The sequence below is a fragment of the Melanerpes formicivorus genome, unplaced genomic scaffold, assembly GCF_026170545.1.
Source record: "Melanerpes formicivorus ecotype bairdi unplaced genomic scaffold, bMelFor1.0.p_v2 SCAF_27, whole genome shotgun sequence".
Classification (NCBI taxonomy): Eukaryota; Metazoa; Chordata; class Aves; order Piciformes; family Picidae; genus Melanerpes; species Melanerpes formicivorus.
Genome location: NW_027142379.1, coordinates 9,820,630 through 9,845,388, shown reverse-complemented (window position 1 = coordinate 9,845,388; position 24,759 = coordinate 9,820,630). Strand labels below are relative to the sequence as shown.

Below are 24,759 nucleotides of genomic sequence, written 5' to 3'. Positions count from 1 at the left end.
GTTTGAAATCGATATTTTTAGAATAGTGAATAAATACTGAAGCAAAGATATTATTAGTAACTATATTACTAAAATGAAATGCTGCAGAAGTGTACCTGTAGTCTTTGAATTACTTTTGAAAGTTGTGGTGACAGGGACAAACCTCACAAGCCTGATTCATCTGAAGGCAGAGCAGAATTTATCTCCTCGGGTTTAGGATGCCATCAGAAGCTCTAGCTAGAATTACAGTCTTGCTGTACACAGCTGAGTATATATAATTCTTTAAGCTAAATTCCTGTCTCCTGTGTTGTAAAAGAAATGAAAGGTAACTGTTAATTCCAAGACTTATAAATATGTCAGTGGGTTTTCATAATGTCCTAATAAATTACAAGAAGGAACTCAGAGACTCATGATGTCACCAGAACTCCATGTTGCCCTGTATTTGTTGTGATTATGTACCAAACTTCACAGAATTCTTGCATATGTAGGTCCCACTGAAAAAACAAAACAATCCTTATTGATTCCTTCATCCTTTTTTACTTGCTGTCTTTTGGCTGCTTTCTTCTTCTGTGATCTTCTTCAAATGAGAAAGAATTTTAAGAAAAAGTATTGAAAAGGACAGTGCTGTAACTGCTACATTTATTCACTGGAAAGCTGAAGTAAAATACAGTTTTCAAATATCCTCAAATTTGGGCCAAGTTCAAATTTTCCTTGGACCGTGGCTCCCTGCCTGGCCACCAGCCCATGTCACTACTGGTGTGACTAGCCAAAAAATGGAAAAACAATGTCATGAAAATCTCAAGACTCTTCTGGCTCAGCTCTGAAATGTAGAGATAGCATCGATATCGTGGTGTCACTAATGCTTCATTCTTTAGTCTCAAAAAACAAACACAGGACAGGCTAAACACTTCAGGTAAGTTAAACGTGTAAGACCAATTCAAAACCACCAAGGTAAACTTTGTGTGTGAAGAAGGCCTTCAGTGCTCCCTGTCCAAACTGGTTTGCACTCTCATAGATGTAAGCTGCATGCGTAGTTTGCATTGAAGTGTTGTGATTAAACGTTCTTTTGTATCAAAAAACGCAGTGAGTTGAAGTATTGAGTTGGCCCTACTCCCACATCCGTGCTTAGGTGTTGATTTCAATGGAACAGAACCTGTTACTTAAGATGGGGAGAAATGGAAAGAATTCCGCCCTGCATCCATTTTTCATGGCCCTTACTTGAATCTTTGGAAATGCTCCATCTGAAATTAACAACCATTGACGTGATGACATGCTTCTCCGAGGATACTAAATAAACCAACCAGAGAAATGTCTCTCCCATTGTTACTGAACTAATTCCCCAAGATACCTGTACTTGGAAAGTCCGTCCATGAAAGCCCCTTGTGCAAGCGCCGTGTGCGTTCACCTCTTGCTTGCAACGAAACCGGTATCTCTTTTCAACGTGGAGGTCTTAGTTTTCACTCTCATTTATCCAGAAGCAAACAGGAAACCCCATTCCATACTTCCCATTCCAAAAATAATAGCAGTGTTCACTCACATTTTATGAAAGCATCTTGGAATTTATATACATGAAACTAGTGTACATTTCAAAGAATATATAAATTGCTGGCTTTTTGCTTTTACTGCAAGGATCAAAGAGCTGATTAAAATTGAAATTTAATGAAATTTAAATTATGCATTTAGTCATAACAAAAACATTAAAAACACCCACAAAAAAATTTAAAGCAGCAGGTATAGAGAAGGACATTGAGACACTTGAACGTGTCCAGAGAAGGGCTACAAGGCTGGGTAGAGGCCTTGAGTGCAAACCCTATGAGGAGAGGCTGAGGGAGCTGGGATTGTTTAGCCTGGAAAAGAGGAGGCTCAGGGGTGACCTCATTGCCCTCTACAACTACCTGAAGGGTGGTTGTAGCCAGGAAGGGGTTGGCCTTTTCTCCCAGGCAACCAGCACCAGAACAAGGGGACACAGTCTCAAGCTGCACCAGGGGAGGTTTAGGCTCAAGGTGAGGAAAAGGTTCTTCACCGAGAGAGTCATTCGTCATTGGAATGTGCTGCCCAGGGAGGTGGTGGAGTCCCCGTCCCTGGAGGTGTTCAAGAGGAGATTGGATGTGGCACTTGGTGCCATGGTCTAGTCATGAGGTCTGTGGTGACAGGTTGGACTTGATGATCTTTGAGGTCTCTTCCAACCTTAGTGATATTGTGATACTGTGATATAGCAAGATAAAGTTTAATATATTTTATTAGCTTAAGGGACACAGAATAACTATCTATCCACAACTTCAGGCATGCATTTACATAAATATATTAAATTAGGGAAAGCAATTATACACTTAAACATCCTTTTGTCTAAAAAATAAAAGAACCCCAAAACATTAAATCCACAGATTAACAATAAATCCAACTCTATGCATTCAGCGCTTCCAGATACGACTGTTCCATTTCTCAGATATTACACAAATACATTTGTTAGAATTTATATGCATTATACATATATTATATATTACATAATAGTGTGTATACATACATGGTGTTCAATAATATAATAACAATAATAATAATTTGTACTTTTTATAGCACTTTTCATTTGAAGAGCTCAAAGCGCTTTACAAGGGTCGGTTTCGCTCGTTTTCAGATGGGAAGTGGAGGCACAAAGACACAATTATTTCAGCTTATCTGGAATTTATGACTGGCAGTAACTGCATGCTCTTGTTGTGAATGGCAGCTCTGCTGTCTCCCTAAACAGAAATAGACCTGTAGCATATGTAGTCTACAGAGGTAGACCTGCAAAGACTTGTAAGGTCTCAAACCAAGAAAGCACTTAATGGTATGAATAATGTTAAGCACATGACTTCAGTGAGACTCATGGGCTTAGAATTACTTGTGTGCTCCAGTGCTCTGCTAGATTGGTGCCAGTATATGCTTAGTAGTAGAATACAGTTTATAGGAGATACCTAATCATAGTTTGAATGATATTTTCTAAGCTATTTTTCCACATTTCAGATGTACATACAGTACCTGACAGCTACTATAAAATAAAACTAATTGAACAGAGGAATAGCACAACAGTAATGTACTCAAGTGACAGAATTTTGGTATTTCCTTTTCCTGTTCTGCTTGGCTCCCATTACAATCTAATTGTTCTCCAAAGGGAATTGAAGTTTTAATTCTGCAGTATATTTTGGAGGGGACAGCTAATAGCATTGCTGGGTAATTCACAGGGTAGGGTTTCAGCTTCTGGTATTAATGGAGATCACTACAAGATACATCTGGTGACTTAATACCAGATGGTTTCTGCTCTCAGTATGTCTTGATATGAATGAAGTTCATTCTGCACACCAGTTTTGACTCTGCAGGCAATGTTTTCCTTTTACTGGCTCTTCCTAGGAACATTCAAAAAACTGGGATTTGTTTGTTACTGCCTTGTGATGCAAGCCACCTTTTTGTCCTACAGCAAAATGCATCCTACATCAAAACAAAACAAAAACCAAACCCTCTAAAGCAGCCACCTCTTTCTGCCTCTTCCCACCCAAGAACAGTGTGAACACAGCCACTGTGTATTTTCACAGGCTCTATCTGGTGCCTTCTTTCTGAAATTTCCTGGGAACTTAAGCAATGTTTCATTTATTATTATTTTTTTTTTGCTTTTGTTTTCATTGCAAAATGAAAATAGTTATGAAAATCTCATGGTCTGTAGAAAGAACTTAACCATATGATACATGGGACCCGATTGCTCACATGCGACAGATGGGAAGTGGGGTTTTATCAGTAGGAACAGAACTCTTCTTTAGTAATGCAGCTTGTGGTTTGTGAACATTCTTAGCAATATTTCTGACATCTTTGATTAGGGAGGACATTATGTGTACAGTAGACAGTAGATAAAGACACACTTAAATGTCCAGAACAGACAGTATTTTGTTTTGTGAATTCCTATAGCATGAAATGATCCCTGGAATGATCTCTTGATCACTGGGAGCTGTGCCAAGTAGGTGTGTCACTTGCCTTTCAAATCAAACTACAGTGCCATGGGAAGAAAAACTTCCTCTGGAGGGGAAGTTTCTTTGGGTTATGGCACAACATGATAATCCTTTGCTAATATCTCAACCAAATTAATAATTACTAATAACTCATGAGTGAATGGAAGGAAAATCCTTGATGTGTCAGTTGAACCACTTGTAGGGTGCTATAAAATAGTCATGTTACTCTTTTCCTAGATAAGGCTTTTCTAACACTGTCAGATCAGTCAGGCTGCCCAGTGTAAAATCTATGCAGAATGAATTGCTGTGCTCAGAGTGTTTGGATGCTGTGCATTTTATAGCACAATAAATTCAGTGTGCGGTGTTGCAACTGAAATCAATGAGTACAAAGGCAACTGGCTGAACTTTTGCTCATGGCCCACCCCAAAATCACTTGGGCCTGTCCTTTCAGTCAAGGAGTCTCATAATTTTCAGTCTTACTAGTGAGGTGACAACAGCATTTCTGGACTAGGATACAGTCTTGATTGAAATATTACACCATTCCTATTACCTACAGGAAGAAAGGTATGAAAATGTGCCTAACTCCTGAATTCAGCCTTTGTAATACTGGACTCAAAACAGCTAAGGGAACTCTGCCATGGATGTTTGTAGCATCTGTGGAGGCGACTTTGGGCCCTGTCTTACTATGGCTACTTCATAAAATGGGCCAATGTCATATCATAAAATGCTCAGTGACACATGCTGAGGCCTGGGGCTGCTTAGCCTGGAGAAGAGCAGACTGAGAGGGAATCTTCGCAATGCTGATCAATAGCTAAAGGATGGATGACAAGAGGATAGGGCCAGACTCTTCAGTGCTGGAATCCAGGAGGTTCCATTTGAACAGGAGGAAAAACTTCTTTCCTGTGAGGGTGCTGGAGCCCAGAGAAGTGCCCAGAGAGGTTGTGGAATCTTCTCTGGAGAGATTCCAAACCTGCCTAGACACAATCCTGTGCAACCTGCTGCAGGTGACCCTGCAGGGTTTGCCTAGGTGATCTCCAAAGGTCCCTTCCAATGCCTACCTTTCTGTGATTCTCTGTGAAAGAAGAAAAAAACCCAACACAAAACCAAAGAGCTAATTGCTCAGCATTTTAAAAGAAGTATCAAGAGCACTGGCAGGTTTAATAGAGCCCTTGTGTAATTGTTGACCATACTTAGAAGGAAGCCCAGGAGGACTGGCTGTGCTTTGCATGTCTTTAAGTAGGATCTGCTCAGTATGGCTTTCTGCAGACCTGGGTCTGCAGTCTTCTTCCAGAAAACCTTGGTGTGTCTGCTGACTGCAGATGCAGACACAGAGAGGTCATGTGTGCACTGATGTCTGAAGCTAAGACCTTCTGCCAGCTAAGTGGATATCCTGTAAGGACTTAATCCTATAGCTAATGAAGTCAATAGGAGAATTCCAGTTGACATCAATGGACTCTGAGTCAGGCCCTCAAAGATTAAAGTAATCCTGTATTAAGGTTTCAGGTGGCTTCTGCTGTTTCACACCTACATCCCAAAGAGTACACATGGCTCACTGCACTGTGTCTGCTGCTGAAATTTTAGCATTTTAGCAAAACAGTCCTTTAGCATTCTTGGAAATATATATATATACATATATAGAGATATATTTATATAAAACAACTTGAGCAATTTGAGCATATATATATATATATATATAATATATATAAATAAAATTGCTCAATTTGTAACTGCAAAATGGGGAAAAGTAGCTTTTATTTACTCCCTGACTCCCTTCTGTTTCTCCTGTGAGAAAGATCACCTTTTAAGTTGGATGGAAGAACAAAATAACATCACCCCTAATTAAACTGGCATACATTTAAACTAATGGACAGTACATTAAAATGCATTAACATCTTTGAAAGAATTTACAGAATTAAGGAAAACTAAGCAGAGCAAGATGTCCTTGGAGTTGTTTTTTCCCATGTTTGTTCCCTCCCAGTCTTCTAAATACCTATTTCATGGATGCAAGCAGAATTCCATGTATAAAAAGTTCTTGTTCACTTTATGGGAACTTTGCCCCTTTTCAGTCTATCTGTGGCTGAATTAAATTTGCTGTGGTTTGAGAGAGGAAGGAGCTGCAGTCAGAATATGAAGAAGTCAATCAAAGATGGAAATAAAGGGGTTGCATGTTGGTGACATAGAATTTAGACTCTTATTTATACAGAATCACAGCATACACAGATACCTGACTTACACATTGTTTGCATCAAACAGAATAACCTGTGAGGATTTAAAGGAACAAAGGGTTTGCATCTGTGTCCCTGACTGTTAATGGAAGGAATTTATTTCCTTGAAGGGGAGGGTTTGAGTTAATAGAGAAATGAGATTACTAGTTTTTGGAGTGAAGCAATTTGGAACCAACTTTACATAATATCTGTTTGTCTACCTACTTATCTCTGGAGTCAAGATGTTTCTCCTTATATTCCAATAATGTGTTGCCTTTGTGATCAGAAGACGACGAAGGTTTGCTGTCTACAAATAATAAAACCAGACTTGAAAACTAGCAGGCAGCACGACTAGAAACATGTTTCTTGCCACAGGTATGTTTGTTCTCTTTTAACAGCAGAAAGCCTCAGAGAATGCTTGAAATGTACAATGTGTGGGGAATGGAGAGGCAGCATCTCTGAATAAAGGAAGAAATGAATGGAATAAAAGATTAGGGGAGAGAGAGAGACAGAGACAACTTGAACACACACACACACACACACACACACACACACACACACACACACACACACACACACACACAAAATCCCTTCTGGAGGCCCTTATCTAATTGCCTCATTTATCTAGTTTCATTTATAAGCTCAGTTTTATTCTGGGACACTCTTGGCGGCTGTGTGAGAATGGCTGCAGAATGACCTAACTGGCAACAGGCTTTCTAACAGACCCCCTTTTTTTTTTTTGTATGCCAATTCTCAGGGCAATTACTGCAGTTGCCCTTTTTATACTAGCATCTTGGGTGGCTGGGCCTGGGGTTTACTCACTCTTTTTAATAGTAGAATTTCTTTTGATAAATAAGCAGCTAGGATTTGTGTGTCTTTTTTATGTGAATACTTGTTTTCCGCTGGGACGTCCTAGGTACCCATGTGGGCTCAATGCAGATTCTTGCTTTCACATGATAGAAAAGATGATTTAGAAACAAAGCAAAACACTTCCCTCAAACTGTCTCCCCTCACCCTCTAATCTTCTTAATGTTGAAGTTCTGAGGGGAATTAATAAAACAGAGTTGAAAATAAAATGAAATGAAGTTATTTCCCTTACATTTTGAAAGCTATTTCCTGGGTGCAGCACAGGCAGTGTGAGGTTTTTGCCATTAATTGGAATGAGGCCTGGGTTTAATTCCTAGCTTTTACTGGAGTTTTATTTTCTGATTTCATGAGTAAACTAACTTGCCTTTATTATTAAGATCATTGTTATCCCTTCTCTACAGGATTATGGCATATATATTACAGGGAATCTTCAATTTAGGTATCATATGTGGTATTTTTTAAGTCTCCAGGAGCTAAGCAATGAGAAAAGAACTATCATATCTCCCCGGCTGGTTGATGAAAATAACATGTCACAGTGGAGTCAAGGCTGGGGTTATTTTTAAATGTATTTCATGAAAGAAAGCATTAAAGATGGTCTCTCTGTCAGGTATTTAAATGTTGCTAAAATACTTCAGCAACTTTCTTGCCTTGCAGATTATGAAGAGTGCAATAAAACTGTGCTATCTGACAGATTTAGACAGCTGGCTCATTCATGAGAAGTTCACGTTTTTGTCACCCACGTTGAATAAGGAAAGATTAGATGCTAAGGTCAATTTACAGAAATGGTTGTCAGGACATTTTTTAATTGTGAAACTTTTTGTGATGGAATTCAGGGAAAAGACTAAAGGCAGAAAGCAGCGGAGACAAAGAGCTGCTATTAACCTACAGATGCTACCGCAGGGTTCATTTTAAGATTGGTCACACTGCTGAGCCAATGAAGTGTTCATGTGACTATAAGGGACCACCCTTTTCTGGGGTGAGAGGGCAATTTGGTCTTCATGCTCATTTAATCCCAAGACATCTTTCAATGGACTGTCAGTTGAATCTACATTGTGCAAAATTATGCATGCACTTTTTAATGCAGGTCATTCTTCGCTGAGCACTTAACCAAGATTTCTCAACCAATTTCCATTTGGCGTGAGGTCACTCAAAACCCAGGCAAACATATATGGAAGGCAAATGTAATCTTTTGTTCCTCTGAGCTGTAAGGCAGACCAGTGCAAGTAGCAGCCATGCTGTACTTTCAGGTTTAATACCTATTACATGAAGACTGACAGCTTTCTGTAACAGGAAATCCACTGCATGTTGCTGCCCCGGAGGGGTAATTTTGCTACTGGGATACTGCAGTATGGCTAAAGTCTTTTAGGTCTTACTGTCTGAAGTGTTGTAAATTGTTGATGTGTGAGCAGCTGCTTTTCAGAACTGTGGGATGTATACACCAAGGCTACTCTGCTTTCTCTTCATGGGCAAGATTTTATCAAAGCCAAGTAGTGCAAAGGAAGTCTGATGGTCAGTATGTAGTGAGCAAGGAAGTGCCAGCTACAGCCTAGAGCTGGAGATAACAGGGCACCAGTTGTGGAGATGCATCTAATTAGACTGTTAATATTTTAGAAACCTGACTATAGCATGTACATCATATTTATTCATACATTTACAAAGACTCAGGTTTATGTTAGCTCTTCAAGGAACATTTACATTTAGATCTGATGAGCATCGTTACACATTTTGTACAAGTGACATCTTACACAGCCATCACCTGCTCATCCGAGCTCTCGTCCAGGGACGTTGCGGTCAGTGGCAAATCAGCAGCAGTCTACTCCTGTATAATCTGGCCTGTCCTGGTACGGTGAAAATCACTTTCTGAACTCTTTTAACATATGCTGGAATTTTATTATGTTTGGTTGGTGGTTGTTTGGTTGTCTTTTTTCATCCGTTGTAAAGGAGAGGAAGTTGGCACAAGGACACATTTCTAGATTAGATCCATAACACACTACAGAGTGTGTATGTGTTTGCTCTCTCTTTCCCTCTCTTTCCAATTAAGTTGGTGACAAATGTAACTTTAGCATTTTACAGGACATGGTAAAGCTGTCTCACCTAGGTGACGTCTATATTGTAAAGCCAAAATAAAAGAATATAAATACGTAACATGAACCCAGTGCCCACTGTTAAATAAGATGCAGGATAAAAAGCAGACCTTCTAGGTTGACTGGTTTTGAAATATGCGAATATAATTTAATTATTAAACACTTGGAACAATCTTGATACGAAGCTGCGATAACCAGATTCTTGCATCTATGCTAGATAAAGCAATGCGCAACATTCTGTAATAGAGTTACATTGATGAAGGTGAAGGTTACAGTCTTACAATGAATCGCCTAGATAGGAATGCATTAAGGAGCTCTGCAATATTGTCTCACGATGTAGTTCAGTTCACCTTAGAAACCGTTACAACTGGAATTCGTTAAGTCCAGCAGTTTATACAGCAGCGCTTGCAAACTGCTCTTCCTGCTGGAATCAGATAGGTACAGCCACGAGAGTTTGGGGGGCGGGGGCGGAATCCGTCAAGACATCACGCAAGTCCTTGGACTTTGAAAATGTGGTTTACAGTGGAATTACTTTGTAAACTATTTCTCATGAAGAAATAAATACGAAAAAAAAAAAAAAACCAAACAAAACAACCCCAACAAACAAATAAAATAAAATAAAAACAATTCCACTAGCCATAAAACCATATTGGTGATAGTGCCTGCATGGGTATGTGTGCACCTACTGGGGGTCGGTACGTCTGCGGAGGCGTACGGGGATATTTACACACACACAGAATCGCTCTGCACATTGGTGGATATTACACTTAAATTAAGGAAGTAAATCAAATCACCGGTATTTGTTGCAGGATCACAGTCTTTTTTTTTTTAAAAGGACAGGATTCAAAACAAATGCCCGTGGAAAGTGTAGCTTCCAAACAGTCCCAGAAACTATACAATATAGCTGGTTAGATCCAGCAAATAGGATGTCATGTCTAGGATCTGATCGAGAATACCTGCCCTCGTCACTCTTCGGATGTTTCTATCCACTTGTTCGCACTGGGGGCCCAGATAGCCTTTTTTACATAAGCATTTATTGGGCCGCACGCAGACACCTCCATGTCGACAGGCTGGGTCACATTTTGCTGTGGGTAAAAAAAAAACCAGCGATGTTCTGATTTGTTTAGAGCATCCCAAACACAAAGACACAATACGCACTCATCAAGAGCCCTGCTAAACCTCTAATGATGCAGCACGGAAAAACAAAATGGAAAGGAGGAAATAGTGTTTTGAAACTCTATTTTGTAAAGGTTTAGAATATTAGGAGGAGGAAGTGATTTTGCCTGTCTGAGAGGCTGTCACCCAGGACAGACTGAAAGTGAGATTTTTTGAAGTGTCCAATATTCATGCCTGATTCTGGTGTGCATTGAAGACCCATCTCCAAAGATTTTAGGATCTAAATACCTTATCACTGGAAAACAAGACAAGCAGCACATCTAGGTCTACCTCATCCCAAAAATGTCCTGAAGTAAGTGAGATATTTCAGCACCTCCAAGGCAGCAAGTACTGCATCTCAGGTAAAGATGAGATAGTACATGCAGAGTTCTGCACTACGTGCTGTCCTTAGCAGAGCAGGCTACAACTGACCACAGAGATACACTCCTTTGGCTCTTGAATCACTTATGCTTGGAACAACATTGAATTCCTTTAACAAAAAAGGAGCCAGAGTATTTTTCAAACAGCTTTTATCAGTTACACTTCAAACTTTCCCCCTCTCTCTTTAGCAGATGCCTCACAGTTTACTTATAGAGTTCTAGGTTAATCAGCTTGTTTAAGTCCCTCAAAATATAAATGCCGTTTTAAGTTGTAGCCAGTGTTTGCAAAACTAACCGTCAGTGACTTCAGTTATGTAAGTATTTTCTTCTGGAGTAGAGCCACAGCACTATGATAACCGTAACATACCTTTCTTATGTGCAGACATTTTGCTCTTTAATGTTTTCTATTACAACAAAGCTCTAATATTGATTTACAGAAATTTGTAATACACTAAATAAAACCAGGTTTCTTCATTTTAATCATGAGGTTTTTCATTTCACTAGGAGGAAACCAATGCCTCATGAGGTAATCTTTCTTATTTATATTATGAGTAGCTTGAGGTCCAACCTAGAACATGTCTGTTAAGTGCTGTGTGGGATCTAGGGGAGAAAGTCTGCATACTTTCTGCAGCTTTCTTGTACATTGCAGCTTTCAGATTATCTGTCATAGAGCTGCATCTAAAGACTTATGTTCTCCTACATGTCATGAGATCAGTATTTCTGTAGTGTCTCAGACCTGATGGCCAATGACATAAAAGAAAAATTTCCTCTCAGCAAATAACTAAAAGTAAATGATGACATGTCACATTTTTTCACTTGTTGCCATGAATCTATGTACAAACCAGTTCTGCAGAACTCTCCTTCCCAGCCCTGATTACAGCAGCATTTTCCTGTGGGAGTGCAGTGCCCGTTCCGACAATGCCTCGAGCATTCGGATGTCAGTATCTGTGCAGGCTGAGCTGTTCTTTTGCATTCTTCAGGGACTAAAGGCCTGAATAAAAATATATGAACCAAGCAGATAGTTACAAGCTGGGGTCAAAGAGAAAAACTTTGGGCTTTTATTAAAGGTCTGATTCTCTTTTATGGTATTATCAGTGGGAGAAATTTCTGTTCTAAGTGGATTACTTTTAAACTTGCAGGACCAAGATTCTAACAGTTTTGTAGAGAGCTGAAAGAAACATTGGCTAAGTGTCCAGTCAGAATCCAAATAAACCAAACCAAAATGGTATGAGATAGAATAGAAAAATCACATTGTATTAAACTCCAAAATATAAACAAATAGCTGGAATGAAAACTTTTGCACTGATTACTCTCTCATACATTAAACCCCTACAGTGACACTCCTGTGCAGAGAAAAGGATAATCTTTGGACTGAGAAAGAAGGGACATGATGCTGCTGCAGAAAACAGTGACAGGAAAAAAAGAGGAAGGAACTTGGGCACCCTTATTTATCTCCTATTTCAACAGCAGAAGAAATATTGGGGGGGGGAAACCAAAGATAAAGAAAATAAAATGAACTAGTTGAACTCATGGCTTTTGAAATATCAGTGAAGCCCATATTCTAGCAGAATTTAAAGAAAATATTTCTATGCACAATGGGGCCATTCAAAGTAATATTAGACAGGGCAAAAGTAATTTTTCAGAACATTTCTACACTTAAAAATTAGAAAAGAAATTCACAGGCAACGCTGTTTTGGAAATAGTTCTACAAAATAAGATTTTCAGTGGAGAGTTGTTCAGATTTAAAGCAGAAAGACCTGTCTTTTAATTCCTACCTTTGGGGTAAAACAAAGTAAATCTGAAAGTGAGGTGATGCCTTTATAGCATTGAGCAGCATTCTTTCTTCATCTGTCTCTGCTGAAGCCCATTTCTTTCAGGCTGCTTTGAATGGGAATCCTCCTTTTCTTGCTCAAGCAGAAGTACAGTACTGTGTTTATCAGGAAACATAACCTCAGGCTCCTGGACCATCTCTTGGTAAAGAGCTCCAGTGGCATGTCTTTAGCAAGAGTGACCTCATAGAGAGGTCACAGAGATATTTTATTTGTGAAGATAATGATTTCTTTTATTCACAGATGTAAAGTATTTATCTATGACAGTGCTGGCAGATGGGGGTGAGGGGGATTAGGTGTTAATTGTATTTAAATTGGGGGGTAAAAATCATACTTTTTTTGTATCCAGCTGCTCGCTTTTATGGTTTAAAGTTTTCTGGTGCTTGTGAATATAACCTTGCCTTTTTATTCTACCATCAATCAATAACTTGCACTCATCAGCCTTGGATAATATTTATTAATGGTGGGGTGGAGTAGAAACAAAGATGGAAAAAATTCTGCTTGGCAGAGTGCCTTATGAGGAGTACAAATGCAGCTGCAGTAGAAGCCTTCTTGTGTGTGAGAAGAATTACTGGGTTTCCTTACATGTGCTATGGGAAAAGCCACACTGCTTTCTCAGGATTTGAATGCTCTTAGGGTACCAACACACATCAACAGACAGTCTCTGCCCCACAATACTTACACTTTGCATTCTTAAGGCTTTAGAGGGGTGGAAATTTTTAGGGTCAGCATAAGCTGAAGTGAATCTCAGAAAGATAACATAAGGCTTGAAACTGACTGTTGGGACTTGATCTTTCCAGCACTTAGACAAGCCTATGATTTTGTTTATATAACTAGTGCTTCACTGTGTCTCTTGACGTGGAAAATGGAGAGGAATAGATGGAGCCACACTGTGAGCTGGAGAGAATTTTTTTTCTTGTCTCCCTCAATCTATAAAACTCTAAAGGGTACAGCTTGATTACTCTTACAGTAAGCACTATTTGCTCCGCAGAAAGTCAGCCAAAAATGTAGCTGATAATGACTATTTATATGGCCTGTACAATTCTAGTTATCTTAAAGAGCTGTTCATATATACAGTACAGTACAGTATATCTTGCTTGTTAAAACATGCTTTCATGAAACTGTATAACAACCCTAAATGTATGGAACATGGAGGAAAAGTTGTACTGGGGGCTGAGGCCCTCGCTGGGTCCCTTTGCTGACGTGTGCAGCGAGCTGGGAATTCTTGGCTGTGGATTGTGTAAAATATTTTTTGCTGCATTTCTGTAGCTGGTATAAGAAAATAGCCTCTGCTGTTAGTTTCGAGGCATATAAAAGTCTAGCATGCTTGGACAGATTGAAACTCATCCTGGAACCACTTAGGATTTCATGCCTTCTTTAGTGCATCTCTTCACAGTTCCACCAAACACAGGGAGTGATTTAGTTGCTGTATGTGCTAGCCTGTAACTCAGACCTACACAGATCACTGCAAATGGAGGGTCGGATTCAGCAGTAACACAATGGTACTGGACCGAAAACAATTCCTCCATCACACCTTTGACACACTATCAAAAGTCTACTTTCCCAAAAGTAAAGTGAAAAAAAACCCCCACACAACAGACCAAATTCTTGGATGTTCACATTTGAACAAGAGAGATGGACACAGAAATCCTCCTTGTGGTACAAAATACATGGAAAGAATGTTATGCTTCAACTAACTGCATACAAGATATTAGATGTTAGAATGATGCTTATCACCAAAATTTGTGTGTTAGTTTTGTGGGGTTTTTTTTCCCCTTTGTAAGGGAAAAGGCCGAGTAAAAATAAACTTGTTTCACTGCTTGTCATGGACTAAATTTACTGCTTGTCATAGAGTGAATATAGCATCTCTTCAGGTACAGCTTCTAAAATTAAAAAGTCTACCTTTAGTCCTGGGAGAGATGCCAAAAGCTCGTTACTTGTCTCCAGATTTACTACATGGGAATAATGTGGAAAAAACTCACGGCTTTTAAGATTTAAACTCAGCAGCATATCAAATTTATTCTTATATGGTATACTTGTTCATGACCTCTAGTCTTAAGAAATTCTGTCATGTTTGAAAACTAGTCCCTAGTGAAGCCTGTATCAATGTTAATAGCTAAGAGGTCAGTGCAACTGCTAAACAGTTTGTATTACTGTCAGGGTGGTCATGAAAACAACACCTGCTGCATGAGCACTTGGCAGCTGGGTCAACAGGCACTGTGGGAATTTATCAATTTAGGGGGCCACTTGCATAACACTTTGACTGATGAATTGGGAAAGACTGGCTTACTGGGCTAAAGCTGCTTTATTATGTATGACTTTCTTTAGCATGGCAGAGGCTTCCTGCAGGCTCCAGAAAATAAGCAAAAGATAAACTGAGCTGTTTTTTTTCCTTATAAAGTGATAAAAAGTGAGAACTCCTTAATAGCCAATGCTGGAAAGCCTGGGGGGTGGGGGGGGAACAAACGACAGGGAAAGGGCAGAAAAAAAAGTAACTATCACAAACCAAAACAAAAACTTTTACAGTCAGTGAGCTGTGATGTGATTGAAAAAAATCCTCCGTTTTTTCCATCGTGGTTACAAAGGAGTTTTTGTGAAGTACTTCTGTAAAGTGAAACTCTCTGGGCTGGTATTTGCAAAAAGCTCTAATTTCTCTTTAGTGTCTCTTATGGGAATAGTAACTACATGTGGGTAGGTAAATGAGATAAGAATTTTGCATGCTCTGGCTAAACTAAACCTAATTAGACATTAATTCTGGCTTTCCATACCCTCAAATGACTTAAGGGATAGTAACTTTCTGAACAGAAAGAAATCACACAGCCCACCTGGGCTGGTGAGAGCATTCACCAACAAAATTGGCTCGTTCTACAGAGAATTTCCAGTAGTAGCTTCAGAGTATATCTACAACCCATCAGAACTGAGAATCTTGATGCAGATTAGTCTAATACTATATGCTGCTGGATTTTCATTTCCATAGTAATTAAAGTCTGTAAGAGGGCTATGCTTCCATAAATGCTGCTCTTCTGTCATACTAACAAATGCTCTTGACTCAGACTAGAAAACAAAATCACCAATGTTTTTATACAGGGCCTGAACAATGTCAAAATGAGGTATGACCTATGTGTTGTCCCTTAGTGTTTGAAATCAGCCTGTTTGGGAATACTCTCCAATAGTGGAAATCCCAGAAGGTGATGATGGAAAGGACGATAAGTGGAATTACATACTCTGGAGACACATTGAAGAGGTTTGAATCAAGTTCAAGTTTCAGCCCAATGGAAAGCAGCTATTCTGGCTGTTGATGTGAAACATATTGAAATCCAGATCTATAAGGTGTTGTAAGGAGGGGGAAAGGAAATCTTGCGTGTGCAAGGACAATTACTTGAGCTCTGCCTCTCTTCTGTAGACATCACCTACTGGTTCCAGTGAGCCATCCTGGTCAAAAGAACTATTCATCATCTTTGGAATCACTGTATTGACAGTGGCAAACACTTGGAACATCACAGGGGATGCTGTGTGACTGCCCTATAAATCTTTCTTGATTTAGCCCTGAAGATCTTTTGCCTTGTCCATCAGTTTGAGCATTCCTCTCTGAATCTCCTTCAGTTTCTCTGTAACTTGCTTACAGATAAAAGTGATAAAAGTGACCATAAAAAAGTGTTCCAAAAGAAGACTTACAAAGCCACACTATGGCTGTTTTACCACCTTCCAAAGTTTATTTTCATACTTCTTGGTCTGTCCCTGTTGATGGCTTTTAAAGAACAGCTGGCAATATGTTTAAATTACAGCTGATATGAACCTATCAACAGATCTTTTATGTTTAAATATGCATTTTTAATGCTGCCCACAGCTGATTTTCTCCTCTCTTCATGCTACAAAGGAATTACTTTTTCTTTCCTAGTGGGTTTGTCTCCTATTTTTTATGTTGCTGGCTAACTGCAGTATTTGGACCTGTACACATTTTCTATAGCACTGGTTTTTCCCTGTGCACTCATCGATGTTTTTGCACGTGCTACTGGTATGTAGAAACAGAAAGAAAGGCAGAAAAATTATAAACCAGAAAGTAGAAAACCAGAAAATAAAAAGGTTTTGGTTGTAAAAAACAAATTTATCATCTGTTGGTATTTGCACTGATTTCAGGGCATCTGACTGAGAAGTACATTGGTCTTTCTCCCTGTATTTTCTCATTATTTGCTGTCCCTGGGAAGTAGTTTGCTTGTGATAACATTTAATAACCAGCAAGCAATGGATATACTTTTCAGAGACAGTTTTAACTTAGGAAATTCTTTTTTGGCCTGCTACTTTAACTAATCTACCTTATGTGGTTTTAGGTGTTTACAACTCATGGTTTCCCACATCTCCTCCAATCTCCAAGCTAAATGTGCTTATTTCCCGTACTCTTCACTCTACTCAACTTTGTACACAGGCAGTACATGTGTGTTTTGCAGCACCTCACATACTTGCTTTTTACATTATTTTTTAACTTTTCTCTTTCTGATTCATCACTTCACTGTCTAAGAGCTCCCAGGTACGAATTACAGAAACCTTGTTACAAAGGGAAGGATTATTTAATTCTGTGCTTTTGATGGGAGGCTATTTAGTTGGTGATGCAAAGTATTTGGAGGCACTGGCCAGAAGCTTCTTATGGTACCTGGAATTTAATGTTTCTGCCTTGATGATGGAGGGATCCAGAACCTGTGTGTTGATATTTGTCATATATCACCTCAGTTTAACACCTCATTTTTTGTTACATGTGAAGGATTGCTTCAGGACAGGACTTTCCCATTGCTCAGCACTGAAGACTAATGCAGAGTTCTCTGAATTACCTTCATCTTCTGACCTTTAATGTTTTAACCCACTCCCTTCTTTTGAATTTTTTTTTCTACTGCTAACAATATGCAAGTAGAAGGTTTCTCTCTTTATCTGTTTTTGAGACAAGGAAGTCAGGGCCATGATTAAGTTTGAGAACAACTTTGATTACGCAGTAGTTTTCTACAAAGATCAACAGAAACTGAGCCCTGCATCTCTGAGTAACATTATTACTTAGAATAAAAGAGTAATTTCATGAACTTGCAGCAGCTTATGAATGGCCACCAGCAGAAGAATGTTAGGTTTTGCATGAGGTTATTGATTTCCAGCAAGGGGCTACCACACTGTCCCATGCATGGGAGGGTCTCTGCAAGTTAGTGAGGTTGCCGGGGGCTGCCTCTTACAGGGCGTTTTAAGTAATGAAATCCTAGCATCTGATAAATCAATCCTTTGCTGACTTTATTCATATCTGACACTCATAGCCCACCTCTTCTGTCTTCTAGAAAGCTTACTGTACTAGGGTTTACACTTCTATTTGATATATTTGTATGGCATATACCATGAGGAAGACACCAAAAGGAACCACAAAATATTAGCATAAAAAGAAGCAGCATGTGAATATAATTAATACTGTATTAATAAGGCTTTACATGAAAATTTGCCAAAGCCATGGAACTGTTGAATTGGTTACAGGTGTAATATGAAATTAGCATGAAATGAGAAGTAGAGCTGCAATGCTCATTTCTGGAAGTAACTCATTATCTTTCACTTAAAAGCCTGCAATGCTGTGAGATTGAAAACCAGCAAAACTCAAAGCTTTGTCTGAATGAAAATTACCCCATCTCTCTAAAAAATGTTACCAAAAACTCCATCCCTTTGCCACAGCCTGCTTCATTTCAACTGTGTGCCAATTGACAAAAGTATTTTATGGTTTTCTGGATACTTTCACCAGTAACCAAACACAGTCTTGACCCTTTTCCATGCATGAAAACAGCCAACCATGAGTGCAGCAATGGGAGGTCTGGCCTTTCAGGTATGTCAGCTGAAGACCACCCTACTGGAAGAGGTAACAAGAACAAAAAGCCGAGGTCAAACAAGGCAGCCCCATGTAATTAGATACTAATAGTGGATTTAGGGTGTAAAATTCACTTAAAGCCATACACCAACAGACTAAACAATCCTGGTAAGAATGGCAAGTTTTGTTCTAAAACAAAAAATGTTTTTAATACCAGAAAGCATAAATAAAACATTCATAATAACCTTGACTGACAGTCTGCCCTAACCTGCAGTAACATCTGCTTCCAAGTGATTTGCTGAAGGCTTGGGATAGCGTCGTTATAAACCACTGAAACTCTACTGGAACTTATAGTACAGCATGCATCTGGTTCCATGAATTTATTATTGAAGTCACTTGTTGTGCCAGTAATAATTTTTAGGATTTAAATTCTGACAGGAAAATAAATCCCTGTCTTAGCAGTCAACAGGAAAACCACGAATGCAACCCTAACCATATGTGACGCTAGCAGGGAGACATGCTGAAGGAGAAGCTGATCAGATAGGCAGTTGATTTTGCAGGGCATGATGTGGTCACAGTAATGAATACAACAAACTTAATTTCTGTTGGACATTTCATTTTGTGCTACTTTTGATGGTTTTGCAGGGTGGATGTAGTGCTTTTACAAGCCACAGACTTTGTCTGATAGAGAAGCAAGATTCCTCATGAAGATAATGGTATTTCTCCAGATAAAGTGAGTATTTGCTAGTCATCTACTCTTACTGCTTTTGGGGGCCCTGGGTCACACTGGGAACAGGATTTTTGTAGTCTTTCCAGCTTCCTCGATATTCTCATAGCTCTAGCTGCTCTGCAACGACCACATATTGAGAAACTCTGGTTTGATAATTGTCATTTAGCCTCACTTAGGTGGTAAATGACTCTAAATAACTAAAGCAATCATATTAATTCCGTGTCTTACAAATAATTTGAGTGGGATTTCTAAGCTTTTGGAAACAGTGCTTTAAGAGCTGTTAAAGAATTTAGTGTATTTTTGGCACACAGTCCAAGGACAGAAGGTTTCTTTCTAGGGAGAGACAGGTAAATGCAGGGGTGTGGGAGGATGTTGAAACCTGGTAAGCAGTGACAATTCACACCCACTGAGAATCCAGTTCTCTCCATTAGTACCTCCTATACAACTGAAGAGATGCTTGAAAAAGAATGGATTTGTCACTAGGGACTGACTTATGGCAGAACTGAAACTGAGGAAGTGAGGATGGAACTGATGGGGATGGCTTGTCTGCTAGCTAGTACTGTCAAATTCTTTTCTGAAGCAGCTTTTCAGTATACAGAGTAGGTATTGTCAGCCAGTACTAACCTTTGGAGCCAGCTCCTGTTGTGCACTGTCCCACTGAAGTGGCAGGCAAGGAAGCAGTAGTGCTGGGGATAATTTCAGTATGCCTTTGAATGATGTTGTGTAATCTCTGTGGTGTCTACAAGTTAGATACTACTAGATACTTCAGAACTACCAGGAGTATCTTTTACCTGTGCTGGTCCATTTGCATGACACATGCAAAGAATGTGAATCAAGGTGGGAAATTGGGTGGCACTGAGCTAAGGTTGAAGAGTAAAAATTTCCAGAAGCCGCTGTTTTGACAGTGATTACTTTTAGTGACTCTGTTCTGCTTGCTGCTGCTGGTACATTTGTTCTGAGAATTTCCCTTCTTATTGAACGTCAGTATTGCATAATTCAGCTACAGGGAAAGAACTACATTTACCTTTGGTTTTTAACCTGCTGAAAGAAAGGCTGATCTTAGGGAGAAACGCAGTGCTCACCTTTTTGGGTCAATGATCTTGTAAAGCCTTCCACTGTGAGGCTGTGTAATGCTTTTACTGCTTGATAATATGTAAATCTCACCTGTTGAAGAAACAAACACTTAGTTCTCCTCTCCCAGGATGTCAAATACATGGCTTTTGTTATCTAGCTGCATTTGCAAGATAAGATTAAAAAACTTAGAAGAAAGAGTCATCCCTGAAATATACAACAGAATCATTGCTATTTGAAAGTTTAAATAAGCACTTGCCCCAGATTGATGCTAAAAGTGTGAAAGATACTTTAGCATGAATATTTTTTTTGTTGATTCGTATTGTAGAGAATTAGTTAAAAAATAAAACCAGGGAGGAAGGGAGAAAAGGGGGTTTGGTCTGATCATACAGTATCTTTGCCCCTTAAGTCTGTAATGTTAGGAATAAAAGCAAGTATATCAGACATCGTGTCACAGAATGTGAGACAGCAGGACCTTTGCCCCTTCCAACCCATTTCTCTGCTTGCTGCTCCTTACAGGGATGCTACAGTGAAGCTGAAAGCAGTGCAGAGAGCTTTGACAAAGTAGAGCTAGCCTTTAGATTTCTTCTTTGAAACAGGTAGTAGAATTCTATGTAGTACAGCAGGCATTGCCAATAAGGCTTATTGCTTAATAACATCTATTTACCTAATTCATCTTCACCAAATCCCAGGACAGGGCCTGAAAAGAAACCTCTACATGAACCAGTGTTGCCAAGACAGAGGGGCTTCTCTTGCCACTGTTTGGTTGCAGGACTCTGTTGCAGTGTTAAAAAATTCCTGTATTCAAAAACACATAAAGCAAATTGTTATATTACATTTTGAACAGAGAGTTTTCACTGTCTAGATAAATAAACATGTACTGCAAGTAGCTCCATAGATACATCTGTGCAGTTCATGCCAGTTATTTTTTGGATGCTTAAAAAGCAGAGCATTCAAACTGTCATTCAAACATCACAAAGCTGGGTTCAAGTCATACTATAGAACCATTTGTGAATACTGAGCTATTTGGCATGGGAAAACTATGCCCTTTCCTTCCAAAAGCATTCATTTTGTTCCATCAGTGATGTTCCAATCAACTCCAGAGGTTTTCAATGTCTTATCAGTTAGAACTGTTTGGGAAACAGCTCCACACTTAATATTTATTCCCATCATAATGTAAATTCTACATGTTAACTGGTGTAGAACTAAAATCTTCTGAAGTGCTGTGTCTTTGTACTTATTTCCAGGCTCAGGTATGTTACACATGTTGTTCATTGGAATGCTTGGCTATTTTATTTCCAAAAATCTAGGGTATAACTGCATTGTCACGCCACTAAACTGGCAGTGACACAAGGTACAAGACCATTGGTGTTCCTTTACACAGGCTCTCAATAACTGACTAAGAAGTTCTTTACTGTGAGGGTGGTGGAACACTGGAAAAGTTTGCCCAGGGAGGTGGCAGAGGCCCTATCCCTGGGGACATTCGAGGTCAGGCTTGACAGGGCTCTGAGCAACCTGATCTAGCTGGGGATGTCCCTGCTTACTGCAGGGTGATTGGTCTAGCTGACCTCTGGAGGTCCCTTCCAACCCAGTGCATTCTATGGCTGTAAGTATACCTTACACACATTCTTGTTTAGGAGTTACAAGAAGCCTACCCATTGCGGTCTCCAAATACATAACTTCCATAGAGCCTTTCAGACTGGCAGCCTCGGTAGACAAATCCACCAACCAAGGATCCACTGCTGAATGGTTTGAATTCTAAAAGTGAAGGCTCACTTTCTGAAAAAGAACTAACGTAGCATTAGATCATGTGTGGTTTCAGATTTCAGTTCACATTTATCACAATGTTGTTACTTCCCTAAAATAGATTAATTTCATTTAAACATTCCTCAAAATTCAAGATGCCTTGCTGGGAATGAAACATTAAAAAGGCAGAAAATGACAACAAAGGCTGTTTGTGAAGCAGTCAGTTAGGGATGTAGATAGAAGAGGCTATAATTGCTTCCTTCCGTGTGCACAGGCTGGGAGAATAAAACTACAGAAGGATTAGGTCGGACTTTCATTGAAGTTCATGTGATTACTGCTATTAACTTCTATGGGTCAATACAGTCTGCAGAATGGATCTCCTGAACTTCAGCAATACAATTAAACCCCTTCACTCTAGTCCTTCCAGTATCTAAGGGCAGAAAAGAGCAGAAATTCCAGTGACTTTCAGCAGAACTTGTTTTCAAAGCCTTTTAGTGGTTTGAGAAACTCTTTCAAAATCACAGCTTTAAACATGGTGTGCATGTTGCATCCCATAAACACTAGTGCTGCTGGCCATAGATTCTTGTGGTAATTTATTTTGCACTGCTGTTGGAGTTGCAGTTCCTCCACTTTTTTTCCCCCCCTTTTTAAAACAAAACTTCAGAATTTAATCATATCAAATAATGCCTTCAAGGAAGTTTCAGTGTAAATGTTCCTATTTATGCTGAGGGTAGAAGTAGGCTCAATTTAACATGCTAACTGCTTTATTGTACATTAAAGCCATATCCTTTTTGTTTTATAGGAAGTTTTGGGTTTCAGTTGGGCAGCTATCTGCAAGCCTTTAATAAAATAATTTCCTACATTATAAGAGTAAGAACTGAAATTCTATGTAGGGAGAAAAAGATGATGAGCTTTTTTTTACTGAAGCAATTGCCCCATAGCCTTGTAGTAATATTGGCAAGCTGCTCTGGATAGACAAAATATTGCTTAGTTTTGACTGCAATAAAGATGCAGTTGAAATTCCACTGGAGCAGTGGTTTACCAAGTATTATTCTTTGGTTTGGCTTCTATAAAATGGAGGCAGAAAATACATGCAATAACTGAAGTAGAACAATTGCACGATGCTGTTGTGTACTCTTGCACCAGCCAGCCCAGCTGCTTTGCTTTTAAGTACAGGTGGGAGAGTGAGTGCTGTGAACAAAGTCAGCAACTGCTGTGTTCCAGGAGGCAGACCAGTTCCCGATGCCTTTACACACCCTTGGCATTTATCACCTTTTATCAGCATGAATTTACAAGCTGATAAATGGTCAACTAAGGTAGATGATAGTTCAGAGTAACTGTCACCAGGCTTGCCTGGACTAGCAAGTGATCTCTGTGAGTACCAGAGCTAAACATTAACCTAAAATGGGGGCTGACAATCAGAACGGTTCAGAGGGAACATCAAACACTTTCAAATTTTAAGTCACTAATTGAGTAAGTTTCTCTTTTTGGAGGGTAATTTAAACTAGCCATTTGTTATGAAGTAGAAGCATTGTGCATTTTTCTAACTCTTTCATTTTTAGCAACATTTAAAGGGAGCTCAGTCATTTCCCTAATTTTTTTTTGTGTGTGCTTTGCGGTTGTGCATCTCCCTTTGTCCACTATGGGAGGCACATTACACGAGGTTTCTGCCCTGTATCTTAAAAGGTTATTTGTGACTGGCTAGGAATACATTTCCATCACTTCCTGATGTTCCAAAATCTTTTCTTTATGAGACATCTTAAACAGAAACAGTGACAGCCTTCACAGACTGGCAACTGGCTTATTTCTTAAATCTTGTTTACATGATGTTTTACATGAACAGAAACAAAGCTGAGTCATTTAAATTTAGTTTTCTCTTGCATCTTTTATCTACTTGGACCATACTTTCCATAAGTTCTATCTCTTGTAGGTTACCTATCCTGTAAGTGACCTATCATGGCTATACAGTCCTTTATCTATTTTCTTCTGCTTTCTGTTTCCATGGGCATGGAAACTGTCCATTCCCAGGATGGAACTTACCATAGTCTTTACCCTTTATTATTTGTAAGATTCTTGCTGAAGATCTGTTCTTTCCATTTGAATCTGAGCAGAGTATAGTTAAATTGATGTTTACATCTGTTGGGTGGCGGTCCACAGCACACCTGCAAACCAAAAGAACATAAGAAAATCTATGAGATAGATGACTGGCTGGAAAGCAGCCCAGAGGAGAGAGACTTGGGGGTGCTGGTGGATGACAAGCTCAACAGGAGCTCTCAGTGTGCACTTGCAGCCTGGAAAGCCAATCAGATCCTGGACTGCATCAAGAGAAGTGTGGCCAGCAGGTCAAGGGAGGTGATTTTCCCCCCCTCTACTCAACTCTGGTGAGACCCCACCTGGAGTACTGTGTCCAGTTCTGGAGCCCCTAGTACAAGAGGGATCTGGAGGTGCTGGAAGGAGTCCAGAGAAGGGCCATGAGGATGATCAGAGGGCTGGAGCACCTCTCCTATGAGGACAGACTGAAGGAGTTGGGGCTGTTGAGTCTGCAGAAGAGAAGGCTCCGAGGTGACCTCATTGTGGCCTTCCAGTATCTGAAGGGGGCTACAGGAAGGCTGGGGAGGGACTTCTCAGGATCTCAGGTAGTGATAGGACTAGGGGGAATGGAATGAAGCTGGAGGTGGGGAGATTCAGGCTGGATGTGAGGAGGAAGTTCTTCCCCATGAGAGTGGTGAAGCCCTGGAATGGGTTGTCCAGGGAGGTGGTTGAGGCCCTGTCCCTGGAGGTGTTTAAGGCCAGGCTGGATGAGGCCCTGGGCAGCCTGCTCTAGTGTGGGGTGTCCCTGCCCATGGCAGGAGGGTTGGAACTAGACGATCCTTGTGGTCCCTTCCAATCCTGACTGATACTATGATACTATGAAACTAT

General features: G+C 39.7%; 1 protein-coding gene across 1 annotated transcript in view; it reads right to left on the bottom strand.

The window, feature by feature from the left end:
* Positions 1-2,113: 2,113 nt before the first annotated feature.
* Positions 2,114-24,759, bottom strand: part of HHIP (hedgehog interacting protein) — an 82,356-nt gene continuing 59,710 nt past the window's right edge. The window contains exons 8-13 of the mRNA XM_068154062.1: positions 23,881-24,002; positions 21,750-21,873; positions 20,762-20,892; positions 20,106-20,187; positions 11,486-11,634; positions 2,114-10,193 (exon numbers count right to left, since the gene is read on the bottom strand). Coding sequence (XP_068010163.1) covers positions 10,000-10,193; positions 11,486-11,634; positions 20,106-20,187; positions 20,762-20,892; positions 21,750-21,873; positions 23,881-24,002 — 802 coding nt within the window. The 3' untranslated portion in view covers positions 2,114-9,999. The remainder of the gene's footprint in view (positions 10,194-11,485; positions 11,635-20,105; positions 20,188-20,761; positions 20,893-21,749; positions 21,874-23,880; positions 24,003-24,759) is intronic.